Below are 20,833 nucleotides of genomic sequence, written 5' to 3'. Positions count from 1 at the left end.
GTCATCTCCTGTCTGCACATAGCCTGACACATCTGGTTTGCGCATATCTCTAAACCACTCTCCACGAGACGTCATGTGATTAGAGGCACCTGAATCCACATACCAAACATCATCTTGGGTGGAATTTTCTGCAGTCATTGTATTCATTACATGTTGCATAACAAACATGCGCTCGTTTTTGCTGTCATCTGCATCTCTACTAGTAGATGCATAGTTGTCCTGTTCTCTCTTTCTACTTGCTTTTCCCTTTGGACAGTCACGTGACATGTGACCTCTTTCACCACAAGTCCAACATTCTCTACTATCTGGAGTATGTTGTTGCCTGCTTGATCCTGCACCACGACCTCTTTGAATCCCCCTGCCTTGAGACTGGTTTCCCCTGCCACCTGTATTGTTTTGATTTGATTGACCTTCCAAAAATTGGCCCCTGCAACCCCTTGGGCCTCGACCACGACCTCTACCTCTACCTCTGTTGGAGTTAGAATAGAAGGCCTGTTCAGAATTATTTCTGCCATGAGAAGAAGATGTGTCAAGGTTCTTCTCCTCAAGAATAAGCATAGAAATCAAATCTTGGAACACGGGGATGTCGTCTCTTGTATTCATGGAAGACCTAAAATGTACATACTCATCTCCTAGACCATCCAAGCATGCACGGACAATGTCATCGTCTTCCACTGAAACTTTAATAGATCCAAGAGCCTCAATGATACTCTTGATCTTCAAAGCATAATCATTGATGGAGAGGTTGTTCCTCTTAACCTGATTTAGCTCCGACTTTAGTTGAAGCTTCCTGGCCTTGGTGTTCACCTCGAACACTCTGCCTAAGTTTTTCCATGCAATGGCGGGGGTTTCAGCATCCTGTAGATAGCCCATCATGCCATCTGTGATGCTCATAGAAAGCCAATACATCACTTTGCTCTGGCCTTGTTGCCAGTCCCTCAAAGCTTTCCTTTGTTCTGCTGTAGCATTTGCCTCGGGAATCTTTGGTTCCTTTTCATTGTCTCCTTCTACATAGTCCCAATAACCTTTTCCTTTTAGGAAATTTGTTATTCTGAACTTCCATGCAGGGTAGTTATTTTTCTCAAGCTTCTCAGTAACAATCTGACTGAAACCGTCAGACATCTTGAAGCACTAAGACAAAATAGCTGCAATCTGCAAAAACCTGCAAATCTGCTGAACCTGCTATCGTGGTTCCTGTAACGCTTTCTACACTCAACGAGTGTCCACAATCAAGTGTTTCACAACCACTGTACTTGTACAGTAAATCTCTGTATACTGCACTTTGGAGACCTGTTCAGAAACTTGTGCGAAAAACTGGTCGTGGATTGCGAACAAAGGGATTGTGATGCTCTTGCTCTCTTAGCCTCTCTTGCCTGCACCAGGCTCTGATACCATGTAAAGAATGAGGATGCAAGAGAGCTACACAAGGCAAGCACAAAGCACACAGAGATGGAAAGCTTCTTCTTCTTCTTCACAGAAAAGAGAGTACAAAATGACTAAGTGCTAAAGCTGAAAAGTAGCACATATGTACATGCGGTCACTAAGTGTGAACTCGCTAGAAGCGTACTAGGCTGGCACTATAAGTGTAGTCCAGCTGTAGAATCACTCGCAGAGATCCTCCGTGTCGGTCACCTAACGCGCCAGTGAGTAAATGCCGTAAGCGGCCAAGACCCGTAGTGGATGCCAGCTCAAGGTGTAGAGCTCGACATCTCAACAAAAATGGATCACATAAAGACGGTGACTAAAATACAGGAAAGCATCACGAATGAAACACTCGAACAATGCTTGCTGACTAATCATTCAAACACATAATACTTCCTATGAGGGTTCTTTGGACCTAGGCTCAAGAGCCAAGATCGGTTCTTCTTGATTGATCGAATCCTCCTGTGGGGGTTCTGTGGACCTCGAGTTGAGAGCCAAGATCGGTTCTTCGTGATTGATCGGATCTGCAATGAGGTTAGCTTTACTAGAGAAAGTATCAACTAACACATCATCCTTGTGAACAATCACATCATCTTCATGCAAATCATCATGCTTGTGAGAAATCACATCTTGATCATCATGCAAATCATCATGCTTGTGAGAAATCACATCTTGATCATCATGCAAATTATCATGCTTGTGAGAAATCACATCTTGATCATCATGCAAATTATCATGCTCATCATTATCATGCAATTCATCATGCAAATCCTATGTGTCTTGCTTCGGAGAAGACGAGACTGAGAGAGTCTCCTTCGCCTGTCCCTTTTCAAACTACGCCTGCACAATAGAAAAGAGTCGCAAGAACTCTTTCATGTGTTGGTCGCTCTTTTCTTTTCTTGCTTTGTTCTTGCGATCAAATTCTGCTTGTCTTGCTTTGTTCTCACGATCAAATTTTGCTTGTCGTTCTTTGGCTTCCAAGCGTGCTTGCTCGCGCTCATGCGCTATGGCTGCCACTCTTTCTTCGTACTTACGATCAATTTCTGCTTTTCTTACTTCGCGTTCTAACTTCCTTGTTTCGCGTCCTAACTTGATGTCCATAAACATCTGCTCCAATTCCTCCATAGGAGTTAGTGCAATCCTTGGCGTAGATGGGAAATGGGGAGGGTCGGAAAAACCTCTAGGTGGGGAAAATTCTTCTTCGCCAACTCCATGCTCATCACCTTCATGCAAAGTATCCATTCCGCTTCAGGTGATGACCATCCGCTGAAGTCTTGGGTTCTTAAGTTCACGAGAAACTTGGGTTCTTGTGTGTCTTGGTTCTTGAGTTCTTGAGGGTCTTGAGTTCTTGTAGTTCTTGAGGTTCTTGCGGTTCTTCTTTCGCTTGCAATCTGTGTTAAAGAAGGATCTTCTCTTCACCCGAGTTCTGCTCTTTTCCGCGGACGCACCCCTTTGCGGCCTTGCGCTCACACCAAGGTTGCTTTTTCCCACCTCACGTCGATTGGCCGGCCGCTAAGAGCACGGTCTACTCTCGATGAGTGAGAAGAGGCACAAGGGGAGGCTGGACAAGCCCTTCTTTCTTGGGTTTCCTGTCGCTCTTTAAAAACACGATTAAAAATCGACACGCCCAAGAGAACTTGGGTTATGTGCGACCGCAACAAGCAAAAAAAATTATGTGGTTCTTGTGGTTCTTCCTTGAGTGCTACAGAACACTATCAAAGCTCTGATACCAATGTAAGGTGCAGCGGAAGTGAATGTTGAACTTTGCTCAAGATGAGTGCTCCGAACTGTGCTCAAGGTTCCTTTTTCTTAGGGAAGGGAGAGCCTTCCGTTCTTTAATGAGAGAGTGCAATGGACACAAACAAAGTGAATGGACACTGTGTTTGAAGATACTGAGATTGAGAGATAGAGAGAGAAGAGAATACGACACTAGAGACGTTGTAAAACCCTCCTCCAAGGGCCCCACTCTCGATGGCAAGAGTGGTCTACTATTGATTGCACAATCTGGTACAAGATGCTGATGCAAATCTAATGGGGCTATGTTGAGGCTAACGATGGTGCCAACAATGACGAGACTATCTGCTACTGTGACTTGGTGTGCAACAAACGCTATCTTTCGTGCTTGGAATTGTTGGATCTGTTGCTCTTCTATCTGTTGAATTTGCTGCCTAAAAACGTTGAGATTGCTCTCTTTCTAATGTTGGATCTGGCTGTCCATAAATGCTGTCTTTATGGTGCTGAAAGGCTGTTGCTGTCACGAGGACGTGGCAATTGCTAACCTTAGTTGTTGGTTTCTTTCCAATGATTTTCGTTTAATTTTTGAGACCCTCTTTTTGAAGTTGCAAATGGTCGGACAGTGTATGGCCAATGTGAACGGTAGTTTTTCCCGCAGACGGGAAGTTTGTCGGCACTGAAATTCTTAAAGTAAAAGGATGTCTACGCTCAATTCAAGATCATGTAGGTCCCTTCGTCGCACTTAGCAAGTTGGTGGATACTAGGAAGTGAACTCAATAAAGGCATAAAGTCAAGGTGGGATCACCAATAGAAAGTATCCGACAGTTGGGCCACATTGCACTTTTGGATGCGGTCCCAATGAAAATAGATGGTCAGAAGACCAATTGGAGCCCAACGGAAACATTTCCTAAAAATTAGGGAACTGCTATTTTGGGCCGTGAAATGCGTTCGCATCATTACCTTCCGTATGACCAGGGGAACATTTTATTACTTTGCTGCAAAGTCAATTGATGCACGAGTTGAGAGATTTTTAAGCAGCAAGCCCAATGCGGGGAAATTGCATGTATGAGTGCCAAGTGGCACTTTTTGGTCAATTTACCAAGTCTGGGAAAACAGAACCCGTAACTGACTGTTGGGAGCAGTTTTGGAGGCTGTTAACTTGGATTTTCAGCCATTTCTCTCCATTTTTGAGCTTCCCATGACTTTGCCTAGGTCCAAGGAGCTCATTTTCAGCATTGGAAGGCATCAGATACGTGTTTACAGAGTTGTTTTGCTGCGTTTTCAGCGATACGCAGGTTTTGGCAGCCATGGAAATCTTCTCCTTTTCGCATCTATTTGTTCACAGATGCATTACAGGTCAAGGGCAGCAGAGAGGGCGCTCGATTTATGCTGGGGGGATGCTTCATTGAGAGCCTATCACAGGTTAAGAGCTATGGAGTGCTTCCTTTCCCTCTCATGTACAGTGTGGTGCTAGGAGTGATGCCCTGCACACTACACACTGCTCTCTCTCTCCCCTACGTGCAGTTATGTGATGCCCCACAAGAGGGCTACTCATTTGACTGATGTACAGTTGTGTGGGTTCATGCTTTTGTGCTAAGGCAAGAGCCTCCTTGAGCAGGAACAGGGGTAGCTAACTGCTACTCCAAAGCAGGCACCGGTGAGGGTCATAACCTCACTGTACAGGTGCGTTTTCAGCGCTGTGTATGCGCTGTAAATTGACTGTTTTTTAGCCATACGGACGCCAGAACCATTGGGAATAGTGCCCCACTGGCAGATGACAGTTAGGGGAGTGTTTGGGGCTGAAAACAGGGAAAAAACCAATAAATACAACGTGTTGAATTTACTGTTTTTGGGCAAGAATCAGAGGGTTTATGCAAGTGGAAGAGAGTTCCAGCACGGAAATTGGTTTCGCGCAAGTTTTGGGACTGTTATGCTGCCGAAATTTGGCCAAAACAAGTGGTATCTAGCTTGATATAGATAAAGGATTCCCAGGACTCTTCTTTGTAATTTACCCTCCTAAAGAATAAAGAAATACCGAAAGGGGCGCCAATTTTGGGGCCTACAGGTTGTCGGTGTCTGCTCGGGGCATTCTAGCTTCCGGGCCGTGTGTGTATTCAAGTGTTAATTCCCGTCGCAGGTTCTCTGTGCAAAGTGCTCTATGTGTGTGTCTAAAGTAAAGAATTTCGGGTGAAAGCCAACGCTTACCGCCCCTCGGGCCGGTTTCAGTTGCAAAGCGTTGTCTTGTTGGCTGTGGTACTGCTACAGAAACGCCAATGCATAGCTGAAAAACGCTGAATTGCAGAGGCTGAAAAACGCTAAGTGGCTGGTCCTTAAATGTTGGTGGAAACGCTATGCTGCTCGCTGAAATCACCAAGTCTCCAAGATTGAAAAACGTTGGACTGTTGGGGTTAAAAATGCCAGGTTCTGGTGTTGAAAACGCTGGCCTTTACGGCTGGAAAAGCCAAGGTTCTTATGTTGGTCTTGCTTGAGAATTGGCATGTTGAGCAATGCTCCTGTTGGCTCTTTTGCCAGAAAAGTGCTAACTCTGGTTTGCTTTTATATTATCTTAGCAAAATTGCCCTACCTAGTTCCCAACAAAAGTCACTTAATAAATACGTGAAAAATACCAAAAATAGGGAAAATAGGTTTAATGCACTAGAAAATTTCCTTGATGGATTCTGATGGATTCTGATGGGAATGCACGGTCTGCGAACAGACTCACAAAAGTGCCAGATCACTTCCTATTCTAGACTGACTTGACTGAATTGAACCCTGGTCATGTTGTAGCTTGTCCACTGACACAGGGTTGGATGTGTCACGTGACAATACAAATGACTTAATGAGACCTTCATACTTTTTTCATTTCCATCTATTACACTAAATTCATATGTACATATGATGTGCTAGCTCTATCATTATCCCTCCTTTGCACACGTTGGGTTGGGGCATAAGTAGGCTGTAACCCAAAGACCTCAAGGTAAAGCTGCAATACATTTGGTGACTCTGACAGTTCATGCTCTTCCATCCATAGGTGGATAGTTCTTGAACTTCACCACATAGCATCTTGCGACCTGTCCCTTAGCTTTTTACCTGTGCAAGAGGCTCTTGCCTCTGCAAACGAGCATAATTCCACAACACTCTAGCGTACTACCCACTACCAAGTAAGCTCAAATTTCAAGATGATTTACCACTGCGTCAAAGAATCCAAGCAATCGCCTCAGAGAATCGGCGAGCAACTTGCCACTTGGCAAACCCACATCACTCCCGCAAGAGATCTAGTGGCCAATCTACCACCGTGAGACCTCTCCCTATCTCATCTTGGTTCATACTTGCAAACCCTTAAAAGGCAACAGAAAATAAGTCCTAATTTGACCACTTTCTGGCACGGCGAACATACCGAATTTCCTATCTGTCCTGTGAAGAGGAACCCTCTACCATAATGCCCTTCCCTTTGTCGGCCATAGTATAATCCCGCATTCCTGTACTCTGTGTCTTTACCCAAAACAACCGATGCTCACTTCTTGAGGAAAAAGTAATTGATATCCCGGCAATGAATCCATGAAACTGGCCCGTGGGGCGGTAGGCTTTGGCTTTCACCCGAAATTCTTTACTTTAGACACACACATAGAGAACGTGCAAAGGAAACCTGCGACGGGAATTAACACTTTAGCACACACACGACTCGGAAGCTAGAATGCTCCGAGCAAACGCCAACAACCTGTAGGCCCCTGTAACAAACTGCTGACGTGTCAAAGCCTAAAGAATGGAGCCAACTTACAGATGCCGGACGAGGGGCTTAAACCCTAAGAAGAACAAGCAACAGAAGAAGTGTCACAAAGTGATGACGTGGTTGGCCGAGTGCAGAAAACCCTAACCCTAATTTCTGCCAAAAACCCTAATTGCTGAAACCCTAATTCTGGAAACCCTAACTGCTGAAACCCTAATGCTGGAAACCCTAACCCTAAAACCTGCAAACCCTAATTCTGAAAACCCTAACCCTAAAAACCTGCAAACCCTAATTTCTGCCAGAAAGCCTAACCCTAACCCTAAGGCAGCAGACAAATACCGAAAATTGCGCTGACATGATGACGTGGCAGGCTGTACGGATTTCCGTAAATTGCGCTGGTAGTTTTTGGCATTGCTTTTTGGCCAGAAACTTTTGAGTTTCAAAAATTTTCATATAAACTGCTTTTTGGATCAGAAGCTTTTGATTTGGAAAGCTTTTCATGTAAACTGCTTTTTAGGCCAAGGGCCTTTAAATATGAGGCTAGGGCGCATTCTCTGGCATGCTTCCTTGAGAAGGTGTAGAGTCTGGAGTACCGGCTTGTACTTTGATGATGCAAAATAAAGAAATACCGAAAGGGGCACCAAGGTTTGGGGCCAATACTCTCTGGGGTGGAATTCCGCCACTCCGTGTCGCGTGTCGTCTCTCTCTCTTTCAGTTCAGTTGTTATTGAAGTGCTAAAAGTTTGTTCAGTCTGTTCTTTTCTATTGGCACGTGGTGCCCGCCTTGTGACAGCCCCAAAATTGGCGTCCCTTTCGGTATTTCTTTATATTTGAGAGGGTAAATTACAAAGAAGAGTCCAGGGAATCCTTTATCTGTATCGAGCTAGATACCACCTGTTTTGTCCAAATTTCAGCAACATAACAACCCCAAAACTTGCACGAAACCAATTCCCCTGCTGGAACTCTCTTCCACTGGCATAAACCCTCTGATTCCTGCCCAAAAACAGTAAATTCAGCACGCTAGATTTACTGGTTTTTGCCCTGTTTTCAGTCCCAAACAGTCTCCTAACTGTCCTCTGCCAGTGGGGCACTATTCCCAAAGGTTCTCGCACCCGTATGGCTGAAAAACAGTCAATTTAGAGCGCATAGACAGCGCTGAAAACGCACCTGTACAGTGAGGTTATGACCCTCACCGGTGCTTGCGTTGGAGTAGCAGTTAGCTACCCCTGTTCCTGCTCAAGGAGGCTCTTGTCTTAGCACAAAAGCATCAACCCACAAAACTGTACATCAGTCAAATGAGTAGCCCTCTTGTGGGGCATCACATAACTGCACGTAGGGGAGAGAGAGAGCAGTGTGTAGTGTGCAGGGCATCACTCCTAGCACCACACTGCACATGAGAGGGAAAGGAAGCACTCCATAGCTCTTAACCTGTGACCGGTTCTCAATGAAGCATCCCTCCAACATAAATCGAGTGCTCCCACTTCTGCGCTTGACCTGTAATGCATCTGTGATTAAATAGATGCAAAAGGGGAAGATTTCCATGGCTGCCAAAACTTGCATATCGCTGAAAACGCAGCAGAACAACCCTGTAAACACGCATATGATGCCTTCCAATGCTGAAAATGAGCTCCTTGGTCCTAGGTAAAATCATGGGAAGCTCAAAAATGCAAAGAAATGGCTGAAAATCAGAATTATCAGCCTCCAAAAAGTCAGTTACGAGTTTTGTTCTCCCATACTTGTAAATTCGCCAAAAAAGTGCCACTTGGCACTCATACATGTAATTTCCCCGCGTTGGGCTTTCTGCTTAAAAATCTCTCAACTGGTACATCAGTTGACTTTGCAGCAGATTTATAAAATGTTCCCCTTGTCATTCTGAAGCTAATGACGCGAACAAATTTCGTGGCCCAAAATAGCAATTCCCTAAATTATAGGGAATGCTTCCGTTGGACTCCAATTGGTTATCTGACCATCAATCCCCACTAGGACCGCATCCAAAAATGCAATGTAGCCCAACTGTCGGGTACTTTCCTTTGGTGACCCCACCTTGACATTGTACCTTTATTGAGTTCAATTCCTAGTATCCACCAACTTGCTAAGTGCGACGGTGGGACCTACATGATCTTGAACTGAGCCTAGACATCCTTTTACTTTACAAGTTCCAGTGCCGACAAACTTCCCGTCTGCGGGTGAAACTACAGTTCACATTGGCCATACAATGTCCAACCATTTGCAACTTCAAAAAGAGGGTCTCAAAAATTAAACAAAAATCATTGGAAAGAAACCAACAACTAAGGTTAGCAATTGCCACGTCCTCATGACAACTCGTGCAAGCTAGCTCATCAAAACTTCATCATTGCTAAAATAGGCCACTCTGAATTGTGTTGCTGTCAGCCAAATGCTGTTACCTTTGTGTTACTATTGAAAGGATGTTCTCCAGTGTCTTAACTGCTTCCAACAGATCATCAATTAGAGCTCTAGTTTCTGCACTTGACAGCACCTCTAAAACATCTTTTACGCCATGAAATCTTTACTCTTCTTTTCTCTAGTCCATGTTACACTTAACACCTCTTGTCTAGTTGTAGTTATCAAATCCCTACCATCAGCCACCACAAACTGATGCTACTAAAACAAAACTAAGATCCACAAACAGCCTGGTTCAGAAAAGTGTTATAAAAGCGGCTTCTGGCTACAGCATCCAGCAGGAAAAAGCAAAGTAAAAGCCTAAACACAGATCGTACCTCATCAAAAACAAGTAGCGCTCCAGTTTCATCACAACACTTCCGCAGGCCCTTGAGGAAAGCCATCATTGCTGGCAAAATTCCACCCTCTCCTTGTATCGGTTCCACAAAGACCGCTGCCGTTTTACCCCGTCTAATGGCAGATTGTGCTGCCTCCAAATTGCCAAATTCTACAAACTGCACCCCTGGCATGATAGGCTCAAAGGGAGCACGATATTTTTCTTTACTGGTGAGTGCAAGGGCCCCAATTGTCCGCCCATGGAAACTATTTGTGAAGGCTACAAACTCTGTAGTGGAATGCTCTTTTTCAAACTTGAACCACTGTGATTCCCCATTCTCATTCACTTTAACTCTCTGATATTTCCGAGCAAACTTTATAGCAGCCTCATTTGCTTCTGTACCAGAATTACAAAAAAACACACGATCTGCGAAAGATGATTCCACCAAGCGCTTAGCTAACTTTACCTGCAAATTTGCATTTGACAAAATGATCAGTTTCAACCAAGCACTTTCAACTTTTAACATAACCATGCTATGACTACAAATCTTCAAAATAAGAAACACTGCAAAAAGTAGTCACATACACAGACACATTTAATCATGACACAAACATTTTAGGGTAAATGATCAAAGCCCCCACCCATCAATGAAGTATAGGCTGTGCACCCATTCGAAGATAAACCTAGATGGATTAAGGAGGCAGCCAAATTCACCTTTAACGAAAAGAGTAAGTTGTAAACATAATACAAAGATCTTCATAATAGATTTCTTTCATGGCTCTAGGGATGAAGGGCAGACTCGGCCATGATGACGCATGGCACTAAATCAAGCATTAAATAGAATAATTAATACAAAGAAAAGGACATTGATAGGGCATACACACGACAAAAGAGAGAGAACTAACTCAACGTGAAGGGTCCTAGCTCGGTAGAAACTCCACAAGGAGAAATTTGCATATTTGCTATGTGACTATAAGATACATTCAATTGTTTTCTCCGGCTTCTACCAGGGCTTTTATGCAAAGAAAAGACTGATTGTGCACCGCCTATTTGCAAGACCTTGACGACTGGATGGCACATGTAGAGGCTGGTTTAGCCCCCCCCCCCCCCCCCCCCCCCCCCCCCGCCCCCGCCTTCCTCCCAAAGAAAAAGATCCTTCCGTTAGTTAAATAAACCTGCCCAATGGGCTACAAATTGTCCCTACTAGAGAGGGCTACATCAAGATGTGGGGAGACATTCCCAATGAAAAAGCAAGATATGTACAATGAAGGATAAATCAAGATATGGGAGGAGGAAATAACGACACTTGTGGGCGGTACTGCCATCTAGGTGCCCCATGAGCTATGGTGAAGAAGGGCCCAGGTCGCCAAAGTCGCAAGAAGGTTTCTCAGCGCTCCCACATGCGGTCGGAGCTGCCCTGAAGCCTCTCAAACCATCCCCTAAGTGTGTGGATCAGCTCCAGCCAGATGTCGCGCACAGTCTCCATCGATGGGACGGGTCAAGCCTCGAAAATGCGGAAACATCGGGGTCTCCAAATGAACCGAAGTGTCAGGCTGTAGATGAGCTCGCAACAACTCTCTCTCTTTGCTCCACTACTGAAGTACAAGCTCTGTAGCGGGCTGGAGTCTAGGCTTGCACTCCTGAATCACAATGATCCAATCATCCACTGACCGAAGCCATCTCAAAACAAATTGTTGGGCCCGTGAGGGTGGACCAAGTTGTAGCACCCTAGGTGTACTCGCTAGCTATCAAAAGTGCACGCATCAGTCGAAGAATCTGAAGCCAAACCTGCTGTGCCATGGGGCAGTCCCACAAACAGTGGCGCTCTCACTCAATTGTATGGCCACAGATAGTGCATACAACAAAGTTACCATTGTGCACCTACCAACACCCAACTGTAGAAGCTCGATGGGCAACTAGCCACTAGAACATAGTGACTCTCCTCGGCTGCCTGCTGTCCCACAGGCGCTCCCAAAAATCTTCCAAGAACTCATTGTGAGACCTGTAATAGACTTGGACACTCCAAGTCGAGACTCTACCGCAACCACAAATAATCACTTCAAAACAGTTCACAGTTCACAATTGATTCAACACTTGCCCGGTGGAATTTCCTTCCTAGAGATATTGGCCCCAAAGACCGGCGCCCCTTTCGGTATTTCTTTTTGTATTAATATGTGTTCAAAGTACAAGAGAGTAGGCAGGCGCTCACTTTCAGACTCTATGTCCAGATGCTCTACAGAGTGGGAGGCCTGCCCACGTATTTAAAGAATTTACAAGGGATGCCAAAAGCAGAGCCCCAAAAGCAGAAAATCAAAAGCCTGTGCTTTTCTCTCTCAAGCTCTCTCTTGAGCCTAAATAAATCAAAAGAGTTCTCTCTCTCTCTGTTTTAATTTGAGTAGACCAAATAAAGAAAAAGTTGGCCAAAATCTGCGCCGTAAACAGTGCCACTTCAGCAGTACGGAGTTCCGTTAAATGCGCCGCAATTTTCGGCTTGTCCGTACGGCGCATGCCACGTCAGCATTCAACTGCAGCCGCAATTTCCGGGAGTTGTCCCTTGCAAGAGAGAGAGAGAGAGAGAGAGTGTTTGTGTGTGTGTGTGTGTGTGTGTGTGTGTGTGTCAGGGTTATGCCACGTCACAGAGTTGTGACATACCCCCCTCTTGAAAGCATTGTAATCGCCCTCAATTACGCCTGCAAAACAGACAGAGGCCATAAATTGTCTTAGCAGACACTGACTGTTAGTACCTACGCACTAGGAACACACATCTAGCACATGTACCAATTGACAGCAGGACATCACATGACAAATCACATTCAACATTCATTCGGATCTTAGACCATGATTTATCGGCAATGCAATTAGCAATCGCATCTAGATCCACTCAAGACCTCATAAATGCCCGATTGACTAATCCCTATTGCAACCATGTCTATCGAGATCATTCAGACCAAAATGCTACAGTCATTTCGTCTATCAGTTCCTGCACTTAAATCAGTTTCAAATTATCCGGAATTCCATTTCATAAAGTCATACAGCAGAATACTGTCAGCTCTCAGTATCCCTGAAGCTCAAAGAGACATCAGTGACTCTAGTATTCAAAAATCGAGGCATCTGTTGACAAAGGAGCGGAGTAACTCCCCTCTTGTGCATACCCACTGCACCAAATCTCCAGCCAAGCTGAATTCGGGGTTCCATTTGGAGTAGACTATGCTAAACCAAAAGCTTCAAAGTAAAGTTTCACAATCTGAGGAGTATCTGCTAGGTCCTCCTCCTCCATCCACTTCGCATCCAATGCAGGATAATTCTTGAATTTAACCAAGAACCACCTTCTCACTTAACCCTTATTCTTTTTGTCCTTATGTGCCAATATCTGTTCAGGAACAAGGATCTCCTCATTTCTTCCACTTCGGGTTGCTCATCAAGCTCCCCATCTTAGGGCACATCACCTTTAAAAGGTTTCAAGAGACTCACATGAAATTGTGAATCCTCCAAGTGTCAGGCAGTTTCAGTCGGAAGGAGACATCATTGATCTTTTCAGAGATCTGGAAAGGTCCGTAGTATCACATACTAAGCTTTGGAAAAAGCCTCTCCTTTCCCTTTTTCTTTCTCAATCGTGCCTTCTCAAAACGTAAGAGCACCCAATCATCCTCCTCCAATTTCAAATCGCAACGATGATAATCCGCTGCCTTTTTCTGTCATTCTTGAGATTTCTGCAAAGCCTTGCGGACCTTGGCAAAAGCCGTGTCTAAGTCGCGCGTACACTCATCAGCGTCAAAAATCTTATCTTTCGTGCTTAGGAAGGGTGGAACCTTAGCAGCACCTTCAACAATCTCAAACGGCGCCTTCTCCCTCGAAGAGTGTATCGTGTTGCTGTAGGCAAATTCCACCAAAGATAGGTACTTTTCCAATTGCTTTTGATCCGAGATATAAGACTTCAACAAATCTAGTACCACTGAATTGGCAATCTCAGATTGCCCGTCAGTCTGTGGGTGGAAAGATGACGAGAACTGCAACCACGTGCCAATGTTCTCCCAAATTGCCTTCCAAACAAACTCGTGAATCTGGGGTCCCTGTCGAAGACAATCGTCTCAAGCATGCCATGTAATCTGAAGATCTGGGCCACAAACAGTCTCGCTAAGTGATCCGGCTTGACTGTTTTCTTCACTGGAATGAAATGAGCCTGCTTGCTAAATTTGTCAATAACAATCCACATACCATCGTGCCCACTTTGTGTTTTCGGGAGATCAAAAAATGAAATCCATTGCAATACTTTCCCAAGGGCGGGTGGATATGGGCAAAGGCTATAACAATCCTTGTGCTTTATGCCTGTCAAACTTGACCTTCTCGCATACCAAGCAACTACGCACAAACTCGTCCACATCCTTCTTGAGTCTCGGCCAAAAGAAGTATCTCTCTATCCCTTTCAAGGTGGTAGCAATGCCGCGGTGACCCATAAAAGGCGGACAATGGCATTCGGTCATAACCTTTTCCCTCACCGGCTGTGTAACGCACAACATGTTTTTCCTCATCAAGTAGCCATCCCGAATGGAATATCACGCTATTGTTTCCCCATCTCGTATCCGTGTGAAAATGTCTGCAAAATCTGCATCCGTGGCATACTAATCGACCATATCCTCGAAGCTCCTATGGTGTATTGTGGAAATAGCCAGAACCAACGGCTTCCGAGACAAAACATCCCACCAAATTCTTTTGTCCCTGCACATGGACAATCTGAAAGTGAAACTGTGACAAGATGTTCGTCCACCGCATCTGCTTTTCCGATAGCTGCTTCTGTGACAAGAAGTAGCCTAAACTCTAATGGTTTGTAAAGACAGTAAAATCCGCTCCGAGTAGGTAATGGCGCCACTGAGTAAGAGTATGGATAACCACTAAAAGCTCTTTCTCATAAATCTATGCTGTCAATTCCAGCCTTGAGAACAGTCGGCTCTCGTAAGCAATGACATGGCCTTCTTGCATTAAGACCGCACCCAGACTACGACCACAAGCATCACAATATACTTCAAATGACTTCTGCAAGTCCAACAAAGCCAAAACTGGTCCCGTAGTCAATTTCTCTTTCAATGTCTGAAAGGCAGTCACCTCTGTGCGTCCCCACGAGCAAGGGACTCCTTTCTGTGTCAAGATATGCAAAGGGGAAGCAACCTCTGCAAACTTTCTAATGAACCGCCTGTAGTACGAAAACAAACCCAAGAAGCTTCTCACTTCATGGACATTCTTTAAATCGAGCCAATCACGGATAGTGTCTATCTTGGCCGGAGTCATCTGCACTCTCGCTACTGAGACAATGTGGCCCAAAAAGTGTATCTCTGGTAGGAAAAATTCACTTTTCTTCGCATTAATCACCAACTTGTGATCTTGTAATGCCTGAAAAACTTCAAGCAGATGTTCTCTATGTTTGGCATCATCCTTGGAGAAAACAATGATGTCGTCAAGGAAAGTGCCAACAAATAGTCTGTACTCTCGAAAAATCATGTCCATCATCCGGTTAAATGTCGCAGGAGTATTGGTTAAGCCAAAAGTCATCACCAAAAACTCAAATAACCCAAAAGTCATCCGGCTGTCTTGTAGACGTCTCCTGGCGCGATTCGGATTTGATCATATCCACTCTTCAAATCGATCCTGCTAAAGCACGAGGATCCCTGTAATCTGTCGAGTATATCATCGATCCTAGGAATCGGAAATCTGTTCTTGATGGTGATTTTGTTGAGGCTCTATAATCGATGCACATTCTCCAAGATCCTTCTTTCTTCAAAACTAACAATACTATTGATCATATGGTGAAGTACTAGGTTGGACAAGACCCTTTCCCAAGATGTCTTTCACTTGGTTCATAATCTCTTCGTTCTCAGCTCGGCTCACACGGTAAGGTGGCCCGTTCGGTGGTGTGCTTCCAGGTATCAGATCAATTTCATATCTCATGACGAGCGGGTGATAACTTGCCTGGCAGGCCCTCTGAGAAGCAATCCGCATGAGCGTGGAGAAAATCTTGGCGTTCTTATCAAGTTCAGACATATTTGTCCTATCCTCATCACTCAACTCTTTCAAAAAGATCGAGGAAACAAACAGACTCGATTTCATTAATTTTGAAATGGCCGAAGCCGATACAATAGGGGCAGACTCGCCCTTAAGTTTTACATCGAGTACAATGGTTTTGCCCTTCTCTGTGGTCAAAGTCGCTTTCCTCGCCCGATAGTCGACCATGGCGTTGTTCTTGTGGTAGCAAGGAATTCCCAAGAGAGCATCACAACCTTCCAAAGGCATTACGTAGAAGTCCTCATGCCCTAAATACCTCTGACAATTCAACCGCAGTTTGCCAATGACAGGTGTAATGGCTACGTCCCTGTCGGGTGCCGCTAGAACTGCCTCTGCTATAGTGGTCCCATCCGATCGGCAGTGATCTCGAGCCGCACCGCCAATTCCGGTGAAATGAAGTTGGCCTTGGCTCCTCCATCAAAGAAGATCAGGGCTTCTTGGTCTTTCACTTTGCCCCAAGCTGGGCAAAGTTCTGTACTCTCGTCCATCGTGCTGGCATCAGTACCCACGCAATCTAAAACCAGTCCTGTTTTCATCTTGCCTTTTCTTCCACGTTCCTCAGCTGCTCTCGAACTCTCAGCCTCTCATCGTCCTTGTCGTTCTGTTCTTTCTGTGCCTTATTAGAGCACTTCGCGGACATATGCCCAGTTTCCCCACATCCAAAGCACTTCCTCTCCTTGATGTAGAGAGCTCTCTCTTGAGAGTGAGTTTGGGTCGTGCATTCTTTTCTTTCTTTTCTGGGTTGCTCTTCCTCTTTCTACTTTCATTTGTCGAAGTCTGTTCAGCCCTTTGCATCATGATCTCATCTGTGGGGTAGGTCAAACTGCCTGAGTGAATGGCAAAACCCCGTTTCGCATGACTCATCAACTCTTGAATGGAAGCTGACTTTTGTTCCAAGCAGTGATCTCAAATCTTTGTAGGAAGACCCAAGGTAAACCGCTCAATCTGTTCCTTGAACGAGATCTTCTTAAATGAAGAGGCGGGTAAAAAAGAGCTCCAGAATCTCTCACAATACGCGTCCACTTTATCCTTCTTGGTCATCCGAAGATGGTTCCAAGCAGTTCGTATGTCGCGTTCATACTCTCAAGTCAACCAAGAAGAAATAAAAAGCCTCTTGAATTTCAGTCATATAACTGGCGTTGTCTTGTTTAATAGAAGCGTAGACCACCAAGTTCGAGCATTCCCTCTAAAGTAAGAGGCAGCTCTCCGAATCTTAGAGTGCTCTGAGTAACGCCCTCCAGAGAAAGCGATGTCAAACTGCTGTATAGAAGACAAAGCCTTCGAAGCATCTCTATAACCAGAAAAAGTGTGAAATTTTATTAAATGTCCACCTTCCTTAAACTCTCAAAAATTCTTCTTCTTTGCATAAAAGCTGTTGTCATCAAAGTCCGAACTATCTGAAGATGAGTCCTCTGTAGAGCTGTCAACCACGGGGCGAGATTTAGGCTTCTTTGCCTTTTTCTTGCCCTTTACAAAGCTTTGCTTTTTATGTCACGTGCACAATTAACCCTATGTGTACGTGGACAAGCTACTTCATGACATGGGTTCAGTTTAGTTCAGTCAATCTAGAATAAGAAGTGATCTGGGCGCTTTTGTGAGTTTGTTTGCAAACCGTTGTGATCCCTGTCCGCATCTCCGGATGCAAAGGGAGTCGACTAATCCTTGCGTGAAGCCATAGGTGCCGCGGAAAAAAAAAATTGGGGATCGGATTTCCCGTAGAAGAGAAATTGGCCGTGCTTTGATACCACTGTAACAGACTTGGACACTCCAAGTTAAGAATCAATCACGACAGCACCAAATAACCACTTCAAAACAATTCACAATTCACAATAGATTTGCACTGGCCCGGCTCCGTGCCTAGAGATATTGGCCCCAAAGACTGGCGCCCCTTTCGGTATTTCTTTATGTATTAATCAGTTCAAAGTACAAGAGAGTGGTTAGGGTTTCATTCTCAGACTCTGCGTCCAGATGCTCTGCAGAGTGTGAGCCCTCACCACTTATTTAAATTGCAATGGATGCCAAAAGCAGAGCCCCAAAAGCTTCAAAATCAAAAGCAAGGTTCTCTCTCTCTCTCTCTCTCTCTCTCTCTCTCTCTCTCTCTCTCTCTCTCTCTCTCTCTCACAAGCTCTCTTGGGCTTTTAATAAAATAAAAGCAATGGAGCTCTCTCTCTCTCTCTCTCTCTCTCTCTCTCTCTCTCTCTCTCTCTCTCTCTCTCTCTCTCTCTCTCTCTCTCTCTAGCTCAAATGCGTAGAGAAAAGCAACCTTTGGCTGCCGTAAATCGCGCCGCAAAAAGCGGAATCGCCGTATGCTGCCACGTCATCATGCGCCCCGCAATTCCCGGGAATCTCCCTTGCTACCCTAGGGTTAGGGTTAGGGTTTCCAAAAATTAGGATTTCAGCAATTAGGGTTTTTGGCAGAAATTAGGGTTAGAGTTTCTCCTCTCGGGTAGCCACGTCATCACTTTGTGACATACCCCCCTCTTGAAATCATTGTAATCGCCCTCGATTATGCCTGCAAAACAGACAGAGGCCATAAACCGTCTTAGCAGACACTGACTGTTAGTACCTACGTACTAGGAACACACATCTAGCACATGTACCAATGGACAGTCACATCACACAACATTACAGAATATCACTAGACATCACAGGACATCACATGGCATTCAACATTCATTCGGATCTTAGACCATGATTTATCGACAATGTAGCTAGCAATCGCATCTAGATCCAATCGGGACCTCATCGATGTCCGATTGACTAACCCCTATTGCAACCATGTCTATTCGAGATGAATCAGACCAAAATGTTGCAGTCATTTCGTCTATCAGTTTCTGCACTTAAAAGAAGTCAAGAACAAATCAGTATCATAATCAGGAATTCCATTTCATAAAGTCATACAGCAGAATACTGTCATCTTTCAGTATCCCTGAAGCTCAAAGAGACATCAGTGACTCTAGTATCTAAATCAAGGCATCTGTTGACAAAGGAGCGGAGTGACTCCCCTCTTGTGCATCCCACTGCACCAGATCTCCGGCCAAGCTGAATTTTGGGTTCTATTCGGAGTACACTATGCTAAACCAAAAGCATCGAGGTAAAGTTTCACAATCTGAGGAGTATCTGCCAAGTCCTCCTCCTCCATGCACTTCGCATCCAATGCAGGATAGTTCTTGAACTTAACCAAGAACCGCCTTCGGACTTTACTTTTATTCTTCGTATCCTTATGTGCCAAAATTTGTTCAGGAACAAGGATCTCCTCGTTTTCTTCCACTTCGGGTTGCTCATCAGGCACATCACCTTTAAAAGGTTTCAAGAGACTCACATGAAATGCATTGTGAATCCTCCAAGTATCAAGCAGTTTCAGTCGGAAGGAGATCATTTATCTTTTCAGTGATCTGAAAGGTCTGTAGTATCGCATACTAAGCTTTGGAAAAAGCCTCTCCTTTCCCTTTTTCTTTCTTAGGCGTGCCTTCTCAAAACCTAAGAGCACCCATTCATCCTCCTTCAATTTCAAGTCGCGACGATGGCGATCCGCTACCTTTTTCTGTCGTTCTTGAGACTTCTGCAAAGTCTCGCGAACCTTGGCAAAAGCCGTATCTAACTCTCGCGTATATTCATCCGCTTCAAAAATCTTATCTTTCGTGCTTAGGAAGGGTGGAACCTTCACAGCACCTTCAACAATCTCAAATGGCGCCTTCCCCATCAAAGAGTGTATCATGTTATTGTAGGCAAATTCCACCAAAGGTAAGTACTTTTCCCATTGAGTCTTCTGATCCGAGATATAAGACTTCACTAAATCTAAAACCACTAAATTTGCAATCTCAGATTGCCCATCAGTCTGCGGGTGGAACGATGACGAGAACTGCAACCGGGTGCCAATGTTCTCCCAAATTGCCTTCCAAAACAAACTCGTAAATCTGGAGTCTCTGTCGGAGACAATCGTCTCAGGCATGCCATGTAATCTGAAAATCTGGGCCACAAACAATCTCGCTAAGTGATCCGGCTTGACTGTTTTCTTCATTGGAATGAAATGAGCCTGTTTGCTAAATCTGTCAATAACAGTCCAGATACCATCATGACCACTCTGTGTTCTCGGGAGATCAAAAATGAAATCCATTGCAATACTTTCCCAGGGGCGGGTGGATATGGGTAAAGGCTGTAACAATCCCTATGCTTTATGCCTGTCAAACTTGACCTTCTAGCATACTAAGCAACTGCACACAAACTCTTCCATATCCTTTTTGAGTCTCGGCCAAAAGAAGTATCTCTCTACCCCTTTCATGGTGGTAGCAATGCCGTGGTGACCCGTAAAAGGTGACAGTGGCATTCAGTCATAACCTTTTCCCTCAACGGCTATGTAACGCACGTCATGGTTTTTCTCATCAAGTAGTCATCCCGAATGGAATATCCCGCTATTGTCTCCCCATCTCATATCTGTGTGAAAACGTCTGCAAAATCTGTATCTGTGGCATACTTGTCGACCATATCCTCCAAGCTCCTATGATGTATCGCGGAAATAGCCAGAACCAACGGCTTCGAGACAAAGCATCTGCAACCACATTCTTCTGTCCCTGCATATGGACAATCTGGAAGTGAAACTGTGACAAGATGTTCGCCCACAGCATGTGCTTTTCCGAAAGTTGCTTCTGTGACAAGAAGTAGCGCAAACTCTGATGGTCTGTAAAGACAGTAAAATCCGCTCCGAGTAGGTAATGCCGCCACTGAGTAAGAGCATGGATAACCGCCAAAAGCTCTTTCTTATAAATATGTGCTGTCATCTCCGGCCTTGAGAACAATCGTCTCTCGTAAGCAATGACATGGCCTTCTTGCATTAAGACCGCACCCAGACTACGACCACAAGCATCACAAAATACTTCAAATGACTTCTGCAAGTCCGGCAAAGTCAAAACTGGTCCTGTAGTCGATTTCTCTTTCAATGTCTGAAAGGCAGTCACCTCTGTGGATCCCCACGAGAAAGGGACTCCTTTCTGTGTCAAGATTTGCAAAGGGGAAGCAACCTCTGCAAACTTTCGAATGAACCGCCTGTAGTACGAACACAGTCCCAAGAAGCTTCTAACTTCATGGACATTCTTCAAATCGGGCCAATCACGTATAGTCTCTATCTTGACCGGATCCATTTGCACTCCTGCTGCTTAGACA

The 20,833-nt window shown here is 44.8% G+C and overlaps 1 protein-coding gene across 1 annotated transcript in view; it reads right to left on the bottom strand.

The window, feature by feature from the left end:
- LOC147422532 (acetylornithine aminotransferase, mitochondrial-like) overlaps window positions 1-20,833 on the bottom strand; it is a 101,579-nt gene that overhangs the window by 37,825 nt on the left and 42,921 nt on the right. Inside the window, exon 2 of the mRNA XM_086503356.1 lies at window positions 9,621-10,085. Within this exon, the coding sequence (XP_086359482.1) occupies window positions 9,621-10,085 (465 nt within the window). The remainder of the gene's footprint in view (window positions 1-9,620; window positions 10,086-20,833) is intronic.

Source organism: Adiantum capillus-veneris, chromosome 27, assembly GCF_014529385.1.
Source record: "Adiantum capillus-veneris isolate H3 chromosome 27, ASM1452938v2, whole genome shotgun sequence".
NCBI lineage: Eukaryota > Viridiplantae > Streptophyta > Polypodiopsida > Polypodiales > Pteridaceae > Adiantum > Adiantum capillus-veneris.
The sequence above is the reverse complement of the archived record's forward strand: the minus strand, read 5'-3'. Positions and strand labels throughout refer to the sequence as shown.